The sequence below is a fragment of the Talpa occidentalis genome, unplaced genomic scaffold (assembly GCF_014898055.3).
Source record: "Talpa occidentalis isolate TD23 unplaced genomic scaffold, MPIMG_talOcc4v2.1 talOcc4.16, whole genome shotgun sequence".
NCBI lineage: Eukaryota > Metazoa > Chordata > Mammalia > Eulipotyphla > Talpidae > Talpa > Talpa occidentalis.
In genome coordinates, this window is record NW_023601653.1 from 2,724,594 (window position 1) to 2,741,962 (window position 17,369).

The window sequence follows — 17,369 nt, forward strand, 5'->3', positions numbered from 1 at the left end:
GTCTGCACCCGAGGCTGGAGCTGGGGCCCGCGGGAGGCCGGGAGCTTCGCCGTGGGGTGCGGCCCTCCGCCCGGGCCCCGCGCTCCTGCGGACTTGCGGGGCTCGCAGCGGAGCCCGCGCGGGAGCCACCGCGGGGAGGGGGTTCAAGCGGGTGCGGGGCCCAGCCCCCCACGTGCCCCGGCCGCGGGGCGTCTCCGGCTCACAGCGCCGGGTCGGTGTCCAGCAACGCGGGGCGCCCGTGCGGCTGCAGCCCGGGCCCGTCTCGCGGGGGACCCGCCTGCTCTCGCCCCCCGCGCCGGACGAGGTCGGGGCCCGGGGCCCGCCGAGAGCCGCCGGCCAAGGCCCGGCCTCCCGGGTCTGCCTCGAGGCCGCCCCGCCCCGGGCGCGCCCCTGGGGGGAGGCAGGGCCGCCCGCCACCCCCCCCCCCGCGGGGCTGCCGCCGCCGGGCCCCACCGGAGGCGGGGCGGGCCGTCAGGCGCGGAGACCTCCCGCGCGGGCCCCAGGAGGGACCCCGCCCCCAAGGCCGGCTCGGCCGCCGGACGCCTCCGCGATTGCGGCTGCACAAAGCGCCGCTGCCGTTGACGCGGCGCAGGCGAGGCCGGGGCGCCCCCTGCACGTCTGCTCTTTGAGAAGAAGGAGGTCGGGCAGATCGCGGCTCCCAGGCATCCCGCAAAGTAGGCGGGTCACCACAGGGGCGACCTTTACCCGCGCAAAAATTCGTCTCACATTAGCAGTGAGGATCCGGGCGTCACCCCGAATCGTTATTTTCCTTACTCATAAGTTTAAGGCATGAGGGACGCCCGCTGTCGCTACCTGGGTAATAAATCCCAATCTCATTAGCCCTACGGTGAGTAGCGAGGCGGACTGTTAAACGCACAACCCCGTTCCTTGGACGTCGCTCTCAATCCTCCTTTCAATTTTCATGTCGCTTTTTATTTCATTTGTCCGCTGGGGAGAGAAGGGGAAAGACAGGGCTGCGACCCGCCGTATGCAGATAAGCAGTCGGCCTCGCGAAGGCTCACGGGGAGCGCCCCGGCCCTTTCCGGTCCTCGCCGGGTTCGAGTTGTCGCGAGAGCTCGTCGGCCTAACGCCGGAAGTAGCTCGTCGCTCGGCAGCGGCCGAAGGGGCGGACTCGAGGGCCGAGGGCGTGTGAGCGGCTGGCGGTCGCTCGGCGGCGCAAGATGGCGGACATCTCCCTGGACGAGCTCATCCGGAAGCGCGGGGCCGCGGCGAAGGGGCGGTGAGTGGCCTCTTCTCCCCTCGGGGTTCAGCGCCCGCGGCCCAGGGGCGCTCGGGGGGGGGGAGCGGCCGGCGCGACGCGGAGGGCCCCGTGCGCCCGCCCCCCGCCCCCCGCCAGCCGCGCTCCTCATTGGCCCCGCCGCCGCCGCGGGCCTGGCCGGCCGCCCGCCCGGGCTGGGGCGCCGTCGCCGGGCGGGCCGGGCCCGGGGCCGGGAAGGGCGGCGGGGCCGGGGCCGCCGGGGGGAGGGGCAGGGCGGCGGCCGGCTCCGGCCCGGGGGTCCCCCGCCCCCGGGGCCCGCCCCGCCCGCGTCCCCGCGCGGCCTGGTCGCCGCCATCCGCGGGTCGGACCCCGAAGTTGAGCGGGGGCGGGACTTGCCCCGACGCCCGGAGCCAGACCCCGCGCCCGGGCCGCCTGCCGCCCGCTCCGCGCGCCTCCCTTTGTGCGGCGTCTGCGGTGGCCCCGCGCCCGCTGCCGTCCGGCCCGCCGCCTCCCCCTTCCCGGCGGGCGCGCGGGGCCGGCCCAGGCCGGGCGCTGGACGCCGCTCCCCGGCGCCGGAGGAGACTCCCGGGGTGGGGACGGCGCCCCCCGTCGAGGTTCCCGGCCCTTCGGACGGGCGCGCCGCGTGGGGAGGGGCCGGCGGCGGCCTCCGCGCTGGGGAAGAGCCGGCCGCTCCCGGCGGGAGGCCCCCGCGCTCTGGCTCTGGCAAGGCCTTGGCGTCCTGCACCCCCAGCCTGCCGGCCCCCCAGGAGCTGGAAAGGAGACCCCCTGGCCGGCTGGCCTCTTCCAGACCCCTCGGGCACCAGCCGTGCTGGGCCGTCTCCCCGGAGCCCCTCTTTCTGCCCCCCCGCCCCCCAGTGCCCGCCCGGGAGGTGCTGCTTTCGCGGTGGGTGTGCGCGGCGGCCTGGGGGGGCCGGCAGGGCCGGGGACGCCTGGGGCCGAGGCCGGACCAGGCTTGGTCCCCCGCCGTCCCGCTCGGGTTTGCGCCTCCCGGCCGGCCGGCCTCTGAGCCGGGCGCTGCAGCCGGTGGCAGGTCCAGGCCGGCCGTGCGAGGACTGAATGCGAGGGGGGACGAGTCGGGTCTGTGTAGTTTCCACGGATGTTCCCGCGGCCGTGCGGGTCGCGGCGAGGGCGGGGTGCTGCGGGATGTGTGCTTTCAAGGCGGCGCCGGCCGTGCCGTGGCCACTCCTCGCGGCGCCGGCCCCTCCCCAGCCAGGCGGGCGACCCTCTGGGCTGAGAGTGGGGCAGGTGCGGATCCCGGGCGCCTGCTCCTCCCGCGCTCCCCGCGTCCGGGCCGCAGCCTGGCTCCTCTCGGTGGCCGGTGGCCGTGGCGCGGGGTCAGCGTTGACTTCGCCAGGTTGTCGGGGTGAGTTAACGCGCGGGGCAGTAGGGGGTGCCGGGGAGGCTCTCCGGCAGAGAGGGTGGGAAGAGGCTGGGCTGTAGACTTGGCTCAGGTTAAATCTCCTCGACTTGTTTCACCTGCAGCCCAGTGGGAGGAAAAACTAGGCGGGGGTCCCTGTGGGGAGCGGGGAGCTCTGACCGAATTTCCATGAAGAAATGGCGTTTCCCGCAGCGAGGTCGCCTGTGTCTAGAATCCGCTTACTTTCCCCTTGCGTGGACGTCGCCCGGATGCCCCAGGAAGCGCTTGCACCTGTGGCTCTCGGGAAACTTCCATCCTCTTAGTGGAAATGGCAAGGCTGCGCCTGTGGTGGTGGAAACGGCCTCTTTCCCGGCGGCCGCAGCCCTTCCGCTGGCCTGCAGCGCGCCCGGGGTCAAGGAAAGGCTGTTCGTCCCTGTGCCCCAGTCCGCCCTCAGAAGTGTCCTTGATGAATGCGAAATTGGAGGGAGGGCGGCTTTGAGCCGTGTCTTCCCCCCACCCGGCGCACCTCCAGGGACCTGGGTGCTCAGACCCGCCCTGACTCCTGCGGCGCAGCCCTGGGCACTCGTGCGCCGCTGGGCACTTCCAGGCGTGAGGGGGTCGCTGTTTCCTAGTCCAGGTGCCCCGATCTCTTTGGGTTGAAGAGTTGAGCCCCAGAGGCGGGCTGGTTGTCCACGCCAGCCTGGGCCGCACTGAGGGGAAGGCGGCGGGCAGCCTGCAAGAGGGCTGGGCGGCTCTTGGGGGCCTGGGAGCCTGGGGGAGGGCGCGAGTGAATGTTCCCTTGTGGAAACAGCCCAGGAAAGGTAGACGTGGAGCACGGGGGAGGGGGGCGGGGGAGTCGTGGCCTAGCTGGGCACAGGCGCTCATTGCCGCGGTGAACCTTCAGTGGGAGACCCCTGGGAGGGCCAGGCCATGGTGTCTCCCTTTACTTGTGTGTCTGGCGCGGCCTGTCGGGCGTTGGTGCGCGGTAGTCGTTGAACTAAACTGGGCTTCTCTCTGTAAAGATCACCTCAACGTGCAGTACCCTCATGGGCGAAAATCACTGTAACAAACCCGCGCCCCTTCACGGGCCGGAATCCTCCGGACTAAACACCTGCCCTGCCAGCTGCCTCTGGCCTGCCGCGGAGCCCGAGGGCGGCTTCCGCACCCCCAGACAGGCGCCCCTGGTCCTCTTGCACACGCCAGGCTCCACTCGGGCTTGGAGGGGAGACCTGCGGCTCTGGGGTGCATTTCACTCTCAGCTGTGGCCGGCGGGCCGCCGAGCGATTGGCCCACCCCCTCCCTTCCTGGCCTTCGCTGAGGCCAAGGGACACGGTGTGTGTCAGGGGCCCCGCGTGCAGCAGAGGGGAGGCTGCAGGCAGCGGCTGGGGCCACATCACGTGGGCTTTGTTGGGGGGCCTGGGCAGCGGGGAGACATAATTGACTCTGTGTTTTGCAGACCTGCCCCTAGCGGGAGTGTTTGTTTGAAACCTTCCCGATGACTAATGCCGCCTGAGGAGCGGGGCCGCTGCCTGCGGGGATGAATGGCGTCTTCTCCGCAGCCAGCGGAGCCCTGGAGCCCCCTAAAGCTGTTCATGAAAGGAGTTGCGAGAACCAGCTGAGGGCAGACGCTCCCTCACTCTCCTGGGTCCGCAGCTGAGCCGCTCCCTCCCCCACTCGTGCCTCCGTGCTGGTCAAATAGATCAACATACCTGCTCGGTCTTGGGGGGCGGGGGCTCTCTTGCCAGCCGGAAGTGAGTGGCGGGGCCGAGTCCCCTCCGCTGCCTGGAGCGTGTGCTGTCTCTGCACGTGCTGGGGACCCCCTCCCCCACCTCCGGAGGCCTGGCCTTTGCTGTAACCGGTGCCCCGCGTAGTGGCGGCCACCCGGGTTTGGGCATCGCCGTCCTGTCTGCAGCGGGCGGGAGTAGCCAGTTCTCAGGCCAGGGCGCCGGGAGGCCAGTCAGCGCCGCGCCTGCGGTCGGAGCTGAGACGCCAGCGCGGGCCCCTCGGGCACGAGACCTCTCACCAGCTCTGCCGGGGTGGCACGGCCCGGGCTTCTCGGTGGACGCCTCGGGAAGGGGTGTGGTTGAGGAATGTGAGCACCAAGGGCCTGACCTCCCCGCCCGCCTCTGCTGCGGAGGCCGACCCTGCAGGCCGCGTTGGCCTCCCCTTTCCCCGTCCAGAGACAGGACCTCTGTCGTCAGGAGCCTCCTTCAAAACAGTCGCTTAATTGACTGCCCTCTCCCTCCCTTTCTCAGTTGGGTCATTTGGCTTTTTGAAAGCACGACTGTGCCGTGGGGTCTCAGTTTACCCAATTTGATGGTATCGTGAGGTCACAGCACCGCACGGGAGGATTTCCCTCTGCAGTCACGGACATCGGGGCCTTTGGAAAGCCCGGGGGTGGGAGGAGGTCGGGTTTGCAGAAGCCGGAGGAGCTGGGAGGTCTGCACAGACTCAGACGTCGTGTCGCTGGGCAGGGTCCGGCGCCCTGGGGTCAGCAGCCGCGCCTTCCTCGACGTGGGGTCATCGACCCCTGCGCCGCTGCCTCCACTGTGAGGTCGTCACCCCCCCCCCATGCGGGTCCAGCTGCCTCTTCAGGAGGTCTTTCCTGAAGCCCCTGCCGGGGGACCAGGAGCTCACCTCTCAGGGCTCCCGCTCTTAGCAGCCCCGTGCCCTGGCTGCGTGGCCGCCGTCCCAGCCGCAGGAGTGATGGGCAGCCAGGACCCCCGGCGGGCAGTCGCTGGGGAGTCGCTGAGGCCGGGCGGAGGGCCGCCTCTGCGAGAGTCTGCGCGGGAGGAGCCCGCTTCTCTGTCCCGGGACAGCCGCCGCTTCTCCCGCCGTCACCTCCCCGGGTCGGGAGGAGGGAAGGATGGGGGGCTCCGGTTCAGGCAGACCTGGGGTCCGGTCCGTCTCAGCTCTGCCACCGGTGTGTGGCTGCGGGAAGAAGTGAGTTCCCCCAAATTCGTAGAGCGATTTGAGTCAGAAGAGCAAGGTAGCCATGTCCTTGCTCCCAGGAAGGGTGTGTGAGGGGCCGCTGCTTCCAGGCTGGCACCAGTGCCAGCTGGTGGGCCTCGGGTCGAGGTGGGATCCGTCCCCCTACCCTGTAGGGGGCATCCTGGAAACCACTTAGTACCTGGGGCAGCGGCTGGTCACGGCCAGAGGCGGCAGCCGTGCCAGTTGGTTTCCCGCGCTGGCTCTGGGATTGGCCTCTCTGGAGGTGGAGGGGAAGTCAGCTGACCTCAGAGGATGTGAGCCTAAAAGGGGGACATGATAGCACCTCGTGACCCCGATGGGAATCTTGTGACAGGTGGGACCCGGGAACCTTTGCCGTTCCTGTGCGGGGCTGACGGGTGAGGAGGTGGGTGCAGCTCGTGTCCCGGGAGCCCTCGGTGCTGCTGGAGGCGCCGCAGCCGCCGGCCCTTGTGCCGGGCCCGCTGGCATACGGAGCTGCCACACTTCCCCCTCTGGCGGAGCCCAGGAAGGGCTTTGGTAGACGCGTTGCCCCAGAGCCTGGACACACCGCCCCCCTTGCCCTCCGCCTCGGTTGTTCGGGAGTTGTCGCCTCCGAGAAACTGTTTTCCAGAGTCCTGTGCGCTGTTCCTTGCGGATAGCAAACCTCAGAGGGGGTGTGGGCACCGCCCATCTGTAGCCGGGGCGGGGCAGAAGCACAGGAAAGCTGGGACTCGGGTCGGCCTCTGAGTGAGGCCAGTCAGAGGCGCTGATCCTTGACCCCTGGCCTCGCTTGCTCAGGTGGTCAGTGTGGGGATCGCGTAGGAGGACGCCGGCTGGCGGCCAGAGGGATGGAGGATGGGCTGGCGCCGCCCAGCGGCATGTTTGCTGCCGGGCGGTGGCGAGTAGGGACACTTCAGAGGTGGCTGAGCGCTCTCCCTAGCCAGCTCGTCTGTCTGCAGCCTGTAGGCCCTCCAGCTCCGCGGCAGACCCGCGCTGGCTTTCTGGGTCCCGGCCAGGAGGGGGGGTCTGCCTGCACGGGATGCTTGCGGCTGCGGGGCTCAGCTCGGCGGCCTTTGTCAGTGGTTGACCCCAAGCCGGTCCAGTGCTCTGTAAAGTGGGCGTGATCGTGCCCACCTCGCCGGGTACAGAGAGGCCTGATTGAAAACTTGGCTGCGGAGGAGCTTTGGAAGGTGTGTGGGGTTGTGGCACTTCGGGGGTGGCAGTTGACTGCCATGTTCAGGGGTTCCATCACGGCACCTCCGAGCGCCCAGGCCCGGGAGCACGGCGGTCTCCCCAGAGGGGCGGCCAGGCCCACCCGCCTTTGCCCGGCGCAGAGCTGCTCGGCGGACTCAGTCATTTCTTCAGACGGGGAGCGGCCTTCTGGCTTCCCAGGAGCTCCTCGGGAGCCCCGTACCCGGGCCGCTGCTCACGCAGGTCCCCTCAACGTGCCACCTTTCTTGGCAGGCTGAACGCTAGGCCCGGCGTCGGCGGTGTCCGCTCTCGGGCCGGCATCCCGCAGAGCCTCCTCAGCCAGCCCGCGCGCACAGCCACCTTCCAGCAGAGATTCGACGCCCGGCAGAAGATTGGCCTCTCGGATGCCCGGCTCAAGCTGGGCGTCAAGGATGCCCGGGAAAAGCTTTTGCAGAAAGATGCCCGCTTCCGGATCAAAGGGAAGGTGCAGGACGCCAGAGAGATGCTGAACTCCCGCAAACAGCAGAGCGCGGCGCCCCAGAAGCCCCGCCCGATGGCGGATGCCCGGGAGAAGATCAGCCTGAGGCGGAGCTCCCCTGCCTCCTTCATGGGTCCCCCCGTCGGGACAGTGACCCCTGCTCTGAAGCTCACCAAAACCATCCAGGTATGTGTGGTTGCCGCGAGAGCAAAGCCGGGCACAGCTGCAGCTCAGCCAGGGGGCGGGAGCCAGGCCCGGGGGCCACGAGGGTGCGTGTGCAGGAGGGCCCGGGGTTCCCTAGCGTGGTGGCAGAGAGAGGAGGGTCTGAGAAATTACGTGCCTCCCCCGAGTGCCACGCTGGTGGTGGGAAGACGGGACAGGACGGGCCTTGGGGAGAGCAGGCGCTCGCAGAGGGGGGTCCTGCGGGCAGGGGTGGTCCCCCGGGGGGGATAGCAGAACCTCCAGCGCAGGCGCATGCGTTATGGTGCCGAAATGACCAGCCTGTCTCTGGGAAGACCGGGGTAGGAGCCTTGGTCGACCGGCTGCCAGCTCAGCGCCCTGGCCACCCCCGGCCCAGCGGCAGCTGTGAGCCGCGGCAGCCGCGCCCTGCTCTCGCGTCGCGGGGTCTCAGGTGGTGAATCTCCCGTCGCTCCTGCTCCGGCTGGGAGACACTCCGCGGCGCCTTTACCGAAAACTAAAGGCGAGTGTCCGCCGTAGTTCAGGTTCAGGGCTCCTCCCACTCACGGAGAACCCATGTGGCCAGGGGGTGACCGTGACCCTGGGGTTTCAGGTTCCACAGCAGAAGGCCATGGCCCCACTTCACGCCCACCCTGCTGGGATGAGGATCAATGTTGTCAATAACCACCAGGCCAAACAGGTAGGGGTGTGTGTGTGTGTGTGTGTGTGTGTGTGTGTGTGTACACGGGCATGTGTTCCTGGGGCCTGCCCAACACCCTCAATTTGAAGAAGTGGAGTCGGGATACATTTGACTTTGCAATTTATGAGATTTAAGAAGAAACTTCTTAACTGAGGGCGGGGAGACCTAGGTAGGGACAGAGGGTAAATGGAAAGTCAATTCTTCATTAATTGTTATAAAGGTAGTATATGCTAAATACAGAAAATTTGCAAAATGGAGAAAAATTAAGAAGAAATCAGAGTTCCTTGTGCTCCTGCTCTGCAGAGCCAGCCCCTGTTGGGCGTCTGCCCGGGCTCCTTCCTGTTGGTTTGCTTTTTTTAAAATGTTCTTATTATTTATTTAATGTGCAGTTGCATTTGTGATCACATTCTTGCCCAGTTTTATGTCATCACCCATTTTATAGCTCAGGTACCTTCTGTGATTCGCGTTTCCTGTAAACGTTTTTTAGTAGCTACATAACCTTGTTCGGTTGATGTTCTGGTTTATTTAAATTATTTGCCTGTAATTTTCGCCTGGAAACATACTGGTGGATAAAGCTCTTTCTAGCTCTGGGTTTGTTTCTGTAGGCCAGACTAGCTGGAACGGGCCTGCCAACCCAGCGGGCAGAAGTCCACAGTTGCGCCTCCCACGGGCGCTGCCCACGTAGAGAGCCCCTCTGACGAGCTGGCGGCTGCTGCGCCTTGACTCCGGTCTCCCTAGGCACCCGGCGGCACCGCCCTCCTCCCGCGCCCTCGCCCGCTGCGGCAGTGCTCCCTGCTGTCCTCGCTCCAGACGTCTGTGGGCCCCGCTCTTACTTGTTTGTCTTTCTTTCCAGAACTTATACGACCTGGATGAGGAGGAGGACATCGTCGCTCCCCTTCCTAGTAAACAGATGAAGTTTGCGACCTCGGGCGGCTTTCTCCACCACGTGGTACGGCACGCGTGTGTCCCTGCCCTCACTGCGTGCGTGCCCGGGCGGCCGGGTGAGGCGGTGCAGAGCAGGCCCTCCTACTCCACAAGTCTTTCTTCATTTGAGTCCCAAGGGTTTCAGAACGGAAGCCAGTCTGACCCTGGGTGTGTAAGTGCTGAGCCCAGGTGTCCAGGCCTTGCTCAGAGTCCCCACAGCTAGTAAGTGCAGAGCTGCTGTGTTAAGACACTTCGGGAAAATGTGAGTGATCAGGGAAATCTTTTTTTCCCCTGTGGCAGGAGAGAAATGTTACCTTCTCTCCATGTACAGCTCTGGCCCCGCTCTCGAGTCTAGACTTCCTAGGTTGGGGCGGTAGCGGGGTAAACAGAAGCTTGCCCATGGGCGCCACCAGGTGCAGCCTGCAGGCCGGGAAAGCTTGGAGGCTCCGGACTGATGAGATGTGCAGGGGAGGAAAGAAAAGCCCCTGGGAACCTCGGGGCGCCTGTGCTGTTCAGCCCCGTGACTGGTGGGGCCCGGGGCTCCTGGCCATGCGCCTTTGTTTTGCTGTCAGAGGCCCAAAGACTCAGTTTTGGATGAATTTTCTGGTTGCCATTGAAGCTCTTACAGTGACATGCGCAGCTGAAGGAGGCCATTTTGTTTCAAAGGGGCCGGACCTTTCCAGTAGTTAATTAGGCTGACCGGTTACTGGCCAGCCCCGATTGAGAACGCACTGTGTCTGGATGGATGTTTACACCCCCCTCACCCCCCCAACCCCCCGTGCGACGGACCGTTACCCAAGGGGAGTCGGCGCAGAAGGGTTGTAAGGAGTGGGTCTGGGATCCAAGCCTGGGCAGTCTGGCCCCCGGTTCAGCCTCTGCACTGGCTCTAGGACTCAGTGGCTGGAGGCAGGTGGTCTCGGGTGGGGAGGGCCTTTCCTCTGGATTCTGAGCAGCTGATGAGTCGGCCCCGCCCGTGCTCTGCCATCAGGCCACTGCACCCTCTTCCCCCTGAGTCCGGAGGCGCTGTCCAAGACCACCTGCCTTTTTTGGCCTTGTGTGTCTTTTCCCCAGACACATTAATCCAGGGAGTTTACTGGTTCGTTTTTCTGGGCGACCCATCGCCTGCTAAGGATTGTGGGGGAGGGAGGGAACTGTTGTCTGCACGTCACCTCTGCCGGCTGTGGCTGATGTCTGGGAGCTGCAAGACCAAAGCGCCGTGTGTTACCTTTCTCTGGCCGCAACAGGGGCCCAAAAGCTGGGACTTCTGAGTTTTTTTAAGATTGATTCCGATGCCCAGCCAGCCCACAGTCATAGAAGCATATCTGGGAATGGCCTTGGCCCCAGGCTTTTGGCCCTCTGACCTGCCCCTCACCATAGGGTTTTGACATTTGCAATACCGAGTAAGCCTGTGGCTCCTGTCAGGGCTTCGCAGAAGCTTCTCGCCGAGAGCTTCCGGTGCTGTGGCGGCTGGCCCTTTTCCTCCTGTCTTGCTCTTCCCTGTGGGTTGTCCCTGGCAGCCTGTTTGGCTCCAGACTGCTGATGAAAGTGGGGAGCTGGGCGGCCCCCAGGATGGGATTGTCAGTCCCGCGGGGCCTCCAGGTCTCTCATGTCTCAGCTTCCTGTCTGCCTCTTTGTTTAGGCCGGGCTGAGCAGCTCCAAGCTTTCCACGTCCAAGGCCCTCCCTCTCACCAAAGTAGTTCAGAATGATGCCTACACTGCTCCTGCACTCCCCTCCTCTGTTCGAACAAAAGCTTTGACCAACATGTCCCGGACGCTAGTGAACAAAGAGGAGCCCCCCAAAGAGCTGCCACCTGCTGAGGTAAGGTAAAGGCAGGGTGTGACCACCCTGTCGAGAGCAGCCTGGGCCGGGGCATAGGGCCGTGTGCCGGGTCCTCACGTGCCTCTGGGAGCGGGGCCTTTCCAACCCCATGTAACAAATGAGCAGACCCAGACCCTGCCCTAAAGACCCTGCAGGCCACAGGAGCCGCTGCGGGTGGACACTGTCTGGGGTGCAGCAGGCCTGCCTGGAGGAGCTGCTGGAGCAGAGGAGAGAGCAGCTTACTCTGCTGGGCAAGGGAGGGTGTGTTGCTGGGGTAGCGCCCCGGAACAGGAGCAGAGAGGGCTGGGGATGTTGGGGAGTTGAGTAGCCTGTCGCTGAGCACAGGGCTGGGGGCCTGATGGGCACCAAGGCCAGAGGGGCCCAGGTGTGGCTGGCTCCCCACAGGCCTCTCCTCTGGGCCTTCCTGCTCGCTTGCTGGGGGGAGGCCTGCTGGGGAGCACCTGGCTGTGCACTGACCCCTGGTCATGCTCTTGTCTGGCAGCCCGTCCTCAGCCCTCTGGAAGGCACCAAGATGACGGTGAACAACCTGCACCCTCGCGTCACTGAGGAGGACATTGTTGTGAGTGCCGGGCCCGCGGGGCTAGACGCCAGGGCTCCTCACGGCCGCCTGGGCACACGGCATAGAGTAGCCTCCCGTGTCCTTCTCAGAAGAAGACCCTTGGCCTGAGAGGGGTTAGAAGACTTGCTAGGGGTCATAGACTTGCGGCAGGCCCCAGAGACCCAACCCCTGTCTGCCTGACTTTGGGGGATCAACTGTCCGGGTTTGTGGGGGATTCTCTTGGCTTTACTACTGAAAAATCCCACGTCCTGGGAACCCCTCAATCCAGCCAAACCGCATGGTTGGGCGTGCTGTGCAGAGCGCCAGAGCTGGTGTTCCTAACAGCCCCAGGGGGTGGTAGCCTCTTTCATTTTCCTGATAGAACTTTCTGAAATTCCGTAACTGTTACCCATGAGGCAGGAGGACTTTGGCGGTAACTTACTGAAGGTCACAGGCACTCCCAAGGCTTGTCAGCCTAGGCCCGTCGTCATGGCCCGTATAGCTAGTCCTCGTCTGCTCCCACGTTGAGACTGTGGACGTGCCGAGTCCACCACCTAAAGTGGAGCCTTCTGGAATCTTGGGTGCTGGCGTATTTGAGCAAGAGTACAGTCTTCCCAGAGCCCTCTGCAGGGGTGAATGGCAGGCAGGAGGAGGTAGCCCAGATTCTGCCCCCAGCCACTGTGCTCTTGTTCTTTACAGGAGCTTTTCTGTGTGTGCGGAGCCCTGAAGCGGGCCCGGCTGGTGCATCCTGGGGTGGCGGAGGTGGTCTTCGTGAAGAAGGATGACGCCATCACTGCGTATAAGAAGTACAACAACCGTTGTCTGGATGGTAAGTCGTGGAGCCTCACCCTCACCTTCTGCGCCTCATTTGCTCACTGGCTGGTCAGGCTTCAGGATAAGCCTTCCCGGAGAACGGTGGGAGGACGTCCTGGTGCGGTCTCCCGGCTTGCTGAGCGCTTGTTCCGCACGGCCCTGGGTCCTCGCCAGCCCTAGCACTTAGGTCTAAGGGAACCCGCTCCTCTGGGTGGCGCTCACAAGGATCTAGCTGCGAGAGCCACGGGCTAGTCCCCCCTTCTGTTGTTGGTCTGCTTGTGGCCAGGACGCGGGTCCTCGAGGCCCTGGGGCCTTGTCCAGGTTGGCATCTGCAGAAGCCCTGCTCCTGATGAGAGACGTCGGGTGCTCCAGAAGCCGGAGTCATGTTTCTCATCTCGGGTAGCCTGCAGCGGGCAGCCGTGCGCCTGCTTCCGCCCACGTGGCTGCTGAGTGCTGCGCCGGGCCGGGCCCTGTGACGGGAAGGTTGCGGGGAGCAGTGCGCACGCACGGGCTGTGGTTCTGGCTTGCGTTTCCCGGGGCCGACGACACGCCCTTTCCCTCGTGTGCTGCTTGACCGTTTGTGTGTCTTTGGAGAAACGTGTCTGGCTGCCATCTTTGTCCTTTTTAACTGCGCTTCATTTAAAGTGTTCTTCGCGTGCTCTTGATAGACGTCACTTGACACGCGGGGTGCGGCGTGGTCACCCGTTCCGTGGGTGGTTTTTCATTCCTCGTCGGCCTGGCTGTGTTCAGCTGCTTACGCGCCCGGCGCGCTGGCCTCACGGCGTCCCCTCAGTTCCGCTTTGCCGTGTCTTCGCTCTCTCAGCGTTCCCTAACTTCCCTGGTGATTTCTTTCTTCACCTGCTCGTTCCTTAGGATGATGTTACCTTCCGCGTGTTCGTGAACGTCCAGGTTTCCTCCTGCAGGTGTGTTGGCGAGGACGTGTGTTTCGTTGCCGTCGGCGGGGGGCTGTGGGGCTCCGCTGGTCGGCGACGGCCTTCCCTGCATCTCTTTCTCGCCGCCACCCGCCTGTGGGGCCCGGGACTCCCGGCGAGGTGTTGGCATCTTCAGCTGTGCCCGTCGTCCTCGTTCCCTTCTCTTCCTTCTTGCTGCCTGCAGCGGAAGCGCTGGGTCAGGTGCGCGAGCCCGTCCTCCGCCCGGCGGCCGGCCCTCCTCTCGCTTCCGCGGCAGCCCCCGCTGCTGCCCGGGACGTCTCGTTCTAGAGTCTCATGTGCTGTGTGTGCCGCTCGCGCTTCCGTCGGGCTGCCGTCTGGGGATGCATCTTTTTCCCTCCTTTCACTTTCAGCCTTTTTGTGTCTTTGAAGCTAAAAAGCTTGTTCCCTGCGAGAGGAAAGCGTTGGATCTTATTTTTTATCCAATCCAAGCAAGCGTGTCTTTTTCAAATCCGACCCAGTGTGGCCGTCTCTGCCTTTTGGAGGATTTCGTCCATAGGTGTTTAATGTGGCTTTACTCAGTATGTGACTGTTGTGGGCCGTTTCAGTTCCTTTAATGACATTTCTTCCCACTTTCATTTGGTCACTTTCTCGGTGCCGCTCAGGACTGACAGCATGAGACTTGCTCTGTCCCTTACCAGAACCTGTTTCCGGTTGATTCTGACTTCTAGGTCCAGCGAAAGCGGGGAGCCTTCTTCCTAGGTAGCGCAGCTCCCTGCTTGTGGTGGTGTGTTTTTTATTGAATGTTTGTCCGTTAATCTTTTCCTTGGCTGTTACTGTTCTCATCACACCTTACGTGCACCTTATGGACTGTGGGAGGCAGTGCTGCCACTACCAGTTACTGTTCACTGGCGGAGTAGAATCCTGTGCAGAGGCTTTCGAGTCCCCTTTCCACGTAGTTGTATAGTGTAGACAGCCCCCCCCATGACGTGCTTCATGGCCAGCGTCCCCCCCTGCCCTCGTCTCCTCCTGCGGGAAGCACCATGGTTGGCCCTGGGCTTCGTGGCTGGTGCTGCGAGCTGTCCTCGTCTCCAGCTTTGCTGCAGCCGGGCCCTCAACCCTCCACCCATCCCCAGAGCTGCGCTGTCGGGTGCTTAGGCCCCGTGAGGGTGGCTGCTGTGCCGTCTGGAGCTGAGTCAGTGTCGCTGCAGAGCCTTGTTGGTTTCTTTTTCAGGACAACCAATGAAGTGCAACCTGCACATGAATGGGAACGTTATCACCTCAGACCAGCCCATCCTGCTGTAAGTCCAAAGGCAGGCGTCCTGGGGGTCAGGTGGGGCTTTGGCCTACTGAGGACTTGTGGGGCCTGTGCTGCGTTGAATGTCTGGACTGGCAGAACACGATTTTATACACGAGACAGAGATGACCGCAGACTGGCCGGGTGGGCCAGGGCAGGCCTGAAGCAGGCTTTGACATTAATACCAGGATTTGAACCCTGGGTATCAAATTGTGAGATTTGGACAAGTTTCCTAAACTGTATTCCAGAGATAAGTTGTTCTGAAAAATGGGTTTTATGTCCTATTAACATTGGGTTAAACCCGTTAAATGGATTTTCTCAAGACTGGTTAGAAGGCGTATCCCGGCGCTGGGCGTGACCTTCCTGAGCAGTGTGAAGTGTGCTGGCTGCTGCCCTGCGCTGCAGTGGGGTTTCTCATCAGCCAGGGAAGAGAGAATGGGTTTGTCACAAGGTGAAGTGAGCAGCAGATACAGCCTTCCGTTCTGTCTGGTGTTTAGCATAACAACTGCTCGTAGCAGTAGTGCGTCCCCTTCCTGTGTGAGGGAAGACGGACGAGGATTTTGACTCTGCTCTGCTCTCCACAGACGGCTGAGTGACAGCCCTGCAGTCAAAAAGGAGAGTGAGCTGCCTCGCAGGGTGAATTCTGCCACCTCGTCCCACCCTCCTGCCGAAGTGGACCCTGACACCATCCTGAAGGCGCTTTTCAAGTCCTCAGGGGCCTCTGTGACCACACAGCCCACAGAGTTCAAAATCAAACTTTGAGGAGGGAACGGGCAGGGAAGGCGGCTCTGTTTCCCAAAGCTAGCCTGTGACCAATGGATCGTCGGACTGGAGACCCTGAGCGAGGGGGGGTGCAGGGGTAGGGCGCTTCCTCACCAGAGGGGACCCGCCTTTCTGTGTTGTGTTCGGCCCTGTGCTCTGTGCGTTGCCATTTCCCATAGTGTGTGTCTTCTCCCTCCACCTCACCACCAAGGTAGGCTTGTGTTTCTCAGAGTGTCTCTCCCTTAGTCTCAGTCCCAAACTGATCACTTACCTGGACATGGTACCCCGAGTTCCCTGGCTGGCTCTGGAGGTGCCCTGGAACGTGGGCAGGGACCATTTGCAGGCTACTGCTTTCTCTAGGGCCGAGGCGTCTCCTCCCCTTTTTAAACCTTTCAAACAAATTAGGGATTGAAAACCCTGCCATTCCAGTGGGTCCGGGGCAGCACTAGAGCAGTGCCTCCCCCTCCCCCGCCGGGTCAATGGCAACGGCTTGGGTGGAGAGTGGTCACAGCCCACTTGTCCTCACACCACGACTGCCCCACCCCGGTGTGGCCTGGAGAGGTCCCGTGGCAGGCAGGGGAGGCCGCTGCCCTGCAGGAGGGGTGCGCCTGCTCTGGCTTGGAGCGCCCATGCATTCTCAGGTGGCCCAGAGTCAGCTCGGAATTCATGTTCCCCTGGGCTATGCCAAGTGACCCCCTGGGCTCTCTGGCCGTCTGAGTATTGCTGCCGGGAGGGGCCTGGACTCCCCCCATGCCCACCCCCAGGTCCCACCTCACGTGGCGCTCGGCACAGCCTGGTTTTGGTATAAATGCAGCTCTGCTAGTTGGATTTGAAGGGTCTGCCTCCTGTCTGTGACACTGTGTCTCGGGGATTATTGAATGGGAGGTGCTAGCTTGCTCCCAGCTCTTCCTTTCTGGCCTCGGATGTTTCCGGGACAACAGTCTGGGAGGCTGAGAGATCCAGTCGCCACCCACTCTTGTGATTGACCCAACCAGCTGCCACGCCCAAGGGAGTATTTCCTACCATGGCAGTGGAGGGGAGAGGAGAAGGCAGCGGGTAGGGAGTTAGAAGGATAGGCAGCTGGGTGAAGGCTGGAGAGCCCAGGACCAGCCCCTGAATCCCAGGGTCACATCGCTCGTGTCACCGTCAGTCTCCTGCTGGCTTGTGGGGAGCTGGCACGAGCAGGGGAGCAGGGATCTGGACTCTGCAGAATCAGTAGCCAGTGTGGTGAAGGTCATAGCCCAGAAAACAAGGGAACCTGAGATACCGAGAGTCTTCCATGTCCTGCTTGAGGCCACCCCAGTGAGGAAAAACCTAGAAACTCATGTTTGCAGAGATAAGTCTGTCAAGCAGGGAGGGCCCATGGTTTGAATCCAGCTCCATTGCCCAGACCAGGAAGTCCCAGAATGTGCCTGATGTTGCTCCACTTTCTGGTTCTGCCAAGACGCTGCTTTTCTCCCCTCTCCCCCTCGAACGGGTGCAAAGTTAGTTCTCTTCAGCCGCCGGAAGACATTCCTCCCACACTCTGCCTTCTTGGGCCGAGCGCGCACCCAGGCAGCAGGACCTGATTTCTCAAATCCTGGGGCCAGTTGGATTACTGCCTCCACGCTGCTCTGAGTGGGGACGGTAACACCCCCTTCTGCCCGCCCCTCCCGCCATGTGCCAGCCGTCCTGGTTTTAGAATTGGAGGGATGAATGGCCGTTCCCTGGCCATCTGGATGTCGGGGTGCTATCCTTTGGGTAGCCGTATGGTACCTGGCCAGGCGGTATCTGTTCGCCTCCCTGCTCTACGTGGGATCTCGTCCTGGGAAGCAGGGAGGAGAAACCGCCCTGGGCCCCGCTCCCCTTCCCACGCCCCTGCGTCACCATCCGTTTCTCTGTTGTTCAGAAGGAGAGGAAGAGGCATTAGGGACGGAGGAGACACTGTTACCCATTTCTGATTAAACGTTTGTTATTCCTACCCTTCGTGCTGTCATTTCTTAAAGACTCTGTTTCATGACCTTGTAGGACGTGGCACCAGGAAACAAGCATTGACCTCCGCTTTTACTGCGCCTCAGCTCTGAACTTGGGGCCGTTCCTCACGAGACTTGCTGAGCTTCGTCTCCGCAGCTGAGAGCATGTTAGTGTTAACATCTGTGGCAGCACCTGGCACAATAACCCCAGACCTCGCAGGCCGGATGTGCCCTTCCATGTATACCGTGGTCAGCTCCCAC

At 63.3% G+C, this 17,369-nt stretch overlaps 1 protein-coding gene and 1 non-coding gene across 3 annotated transcripts; one reads left to right on the forward strand and one right to left on the reverse strand.

Annotated features, from left to right (window-relative positions):
• Positions 1-641: 641 nt before the first annotated feature.
• LOC119248537 (U12 minor spliceosomal RNA) lies at positions 642-791 on the reverse strand. Its single transcript, XR_005125963.1, has one exon. It is a non-coding gene; the product is annotated as a U12 minor spliceosomal RNA (small nuclear RNA).
• Positions 792-1,125: 334 nt separating this feature from the next.
• On the forward strand, positions 1,126-17,148 carry POLDIP3 (DNA polymerase delta interacting protein 3). 2 transcript variants are annotated; one of them, XM_037513429.2, is made up of 9 exons: positions 1,127-1,240; positions 7,011-7,401; positions 8,006-8,092; positions 8,946-9,041; positions 10,656-10,835; positions 11,338-11,415; positions 12,094-12,223; positions 14,332-14,398; positions 14,979-17,148. In XM_037513429.2, exons 1-9 carry the CDS (start codon positions 1,182-1,184, stop codon positions 15,154-15,156), a joined length of 1,266 nt encoding a protein of 421 aa, XP_037369326.1. In that variant the 5' UTR covers positions 1,127-1,181; the 3' UTR covers positions 15,157-17,148. The 2 variants fall into 2 exon arrangements, with proteins under 2 accessions (XP_054551970.1, XP_037369326.1); XM_054695995.1 differs by lacking the exon at positions 8,006-8,092 and having other exon boundaries at positions 1,126-1,240.
• The last annotated feature ends 221 nt before the right edge of the window (positions 17,149-17,369 follow it).

What these genes read in the sequence shown, in the direction of transcription:
- POLDIP3 (XM_037513429.2), top strand. Translation starts at nt 1,182, where the DNA reads ATGGCGGACATCTCCCTGGACGAGCTCATCCGGAAGCGCGGGGCCGCG. An exon ending in TCACTGAGGAGGACATTGTT is followed by an intron (nt 11,416 to 12,093) that starts GTGAGTGCCGGG and finishes TGTTCTTTACAG; the next exon opens with GAGCTTTTCTGTGTGTGCGG. An exon ending in CAACAACCGTTGTCTGGATG is followed by an intron (nt 12,224 to 14,331) that starts GTAAGTCGTGGA and finishes TTTCTTTTTCAG; the next exon opens with GACAACCAATGAAGTGCAAC.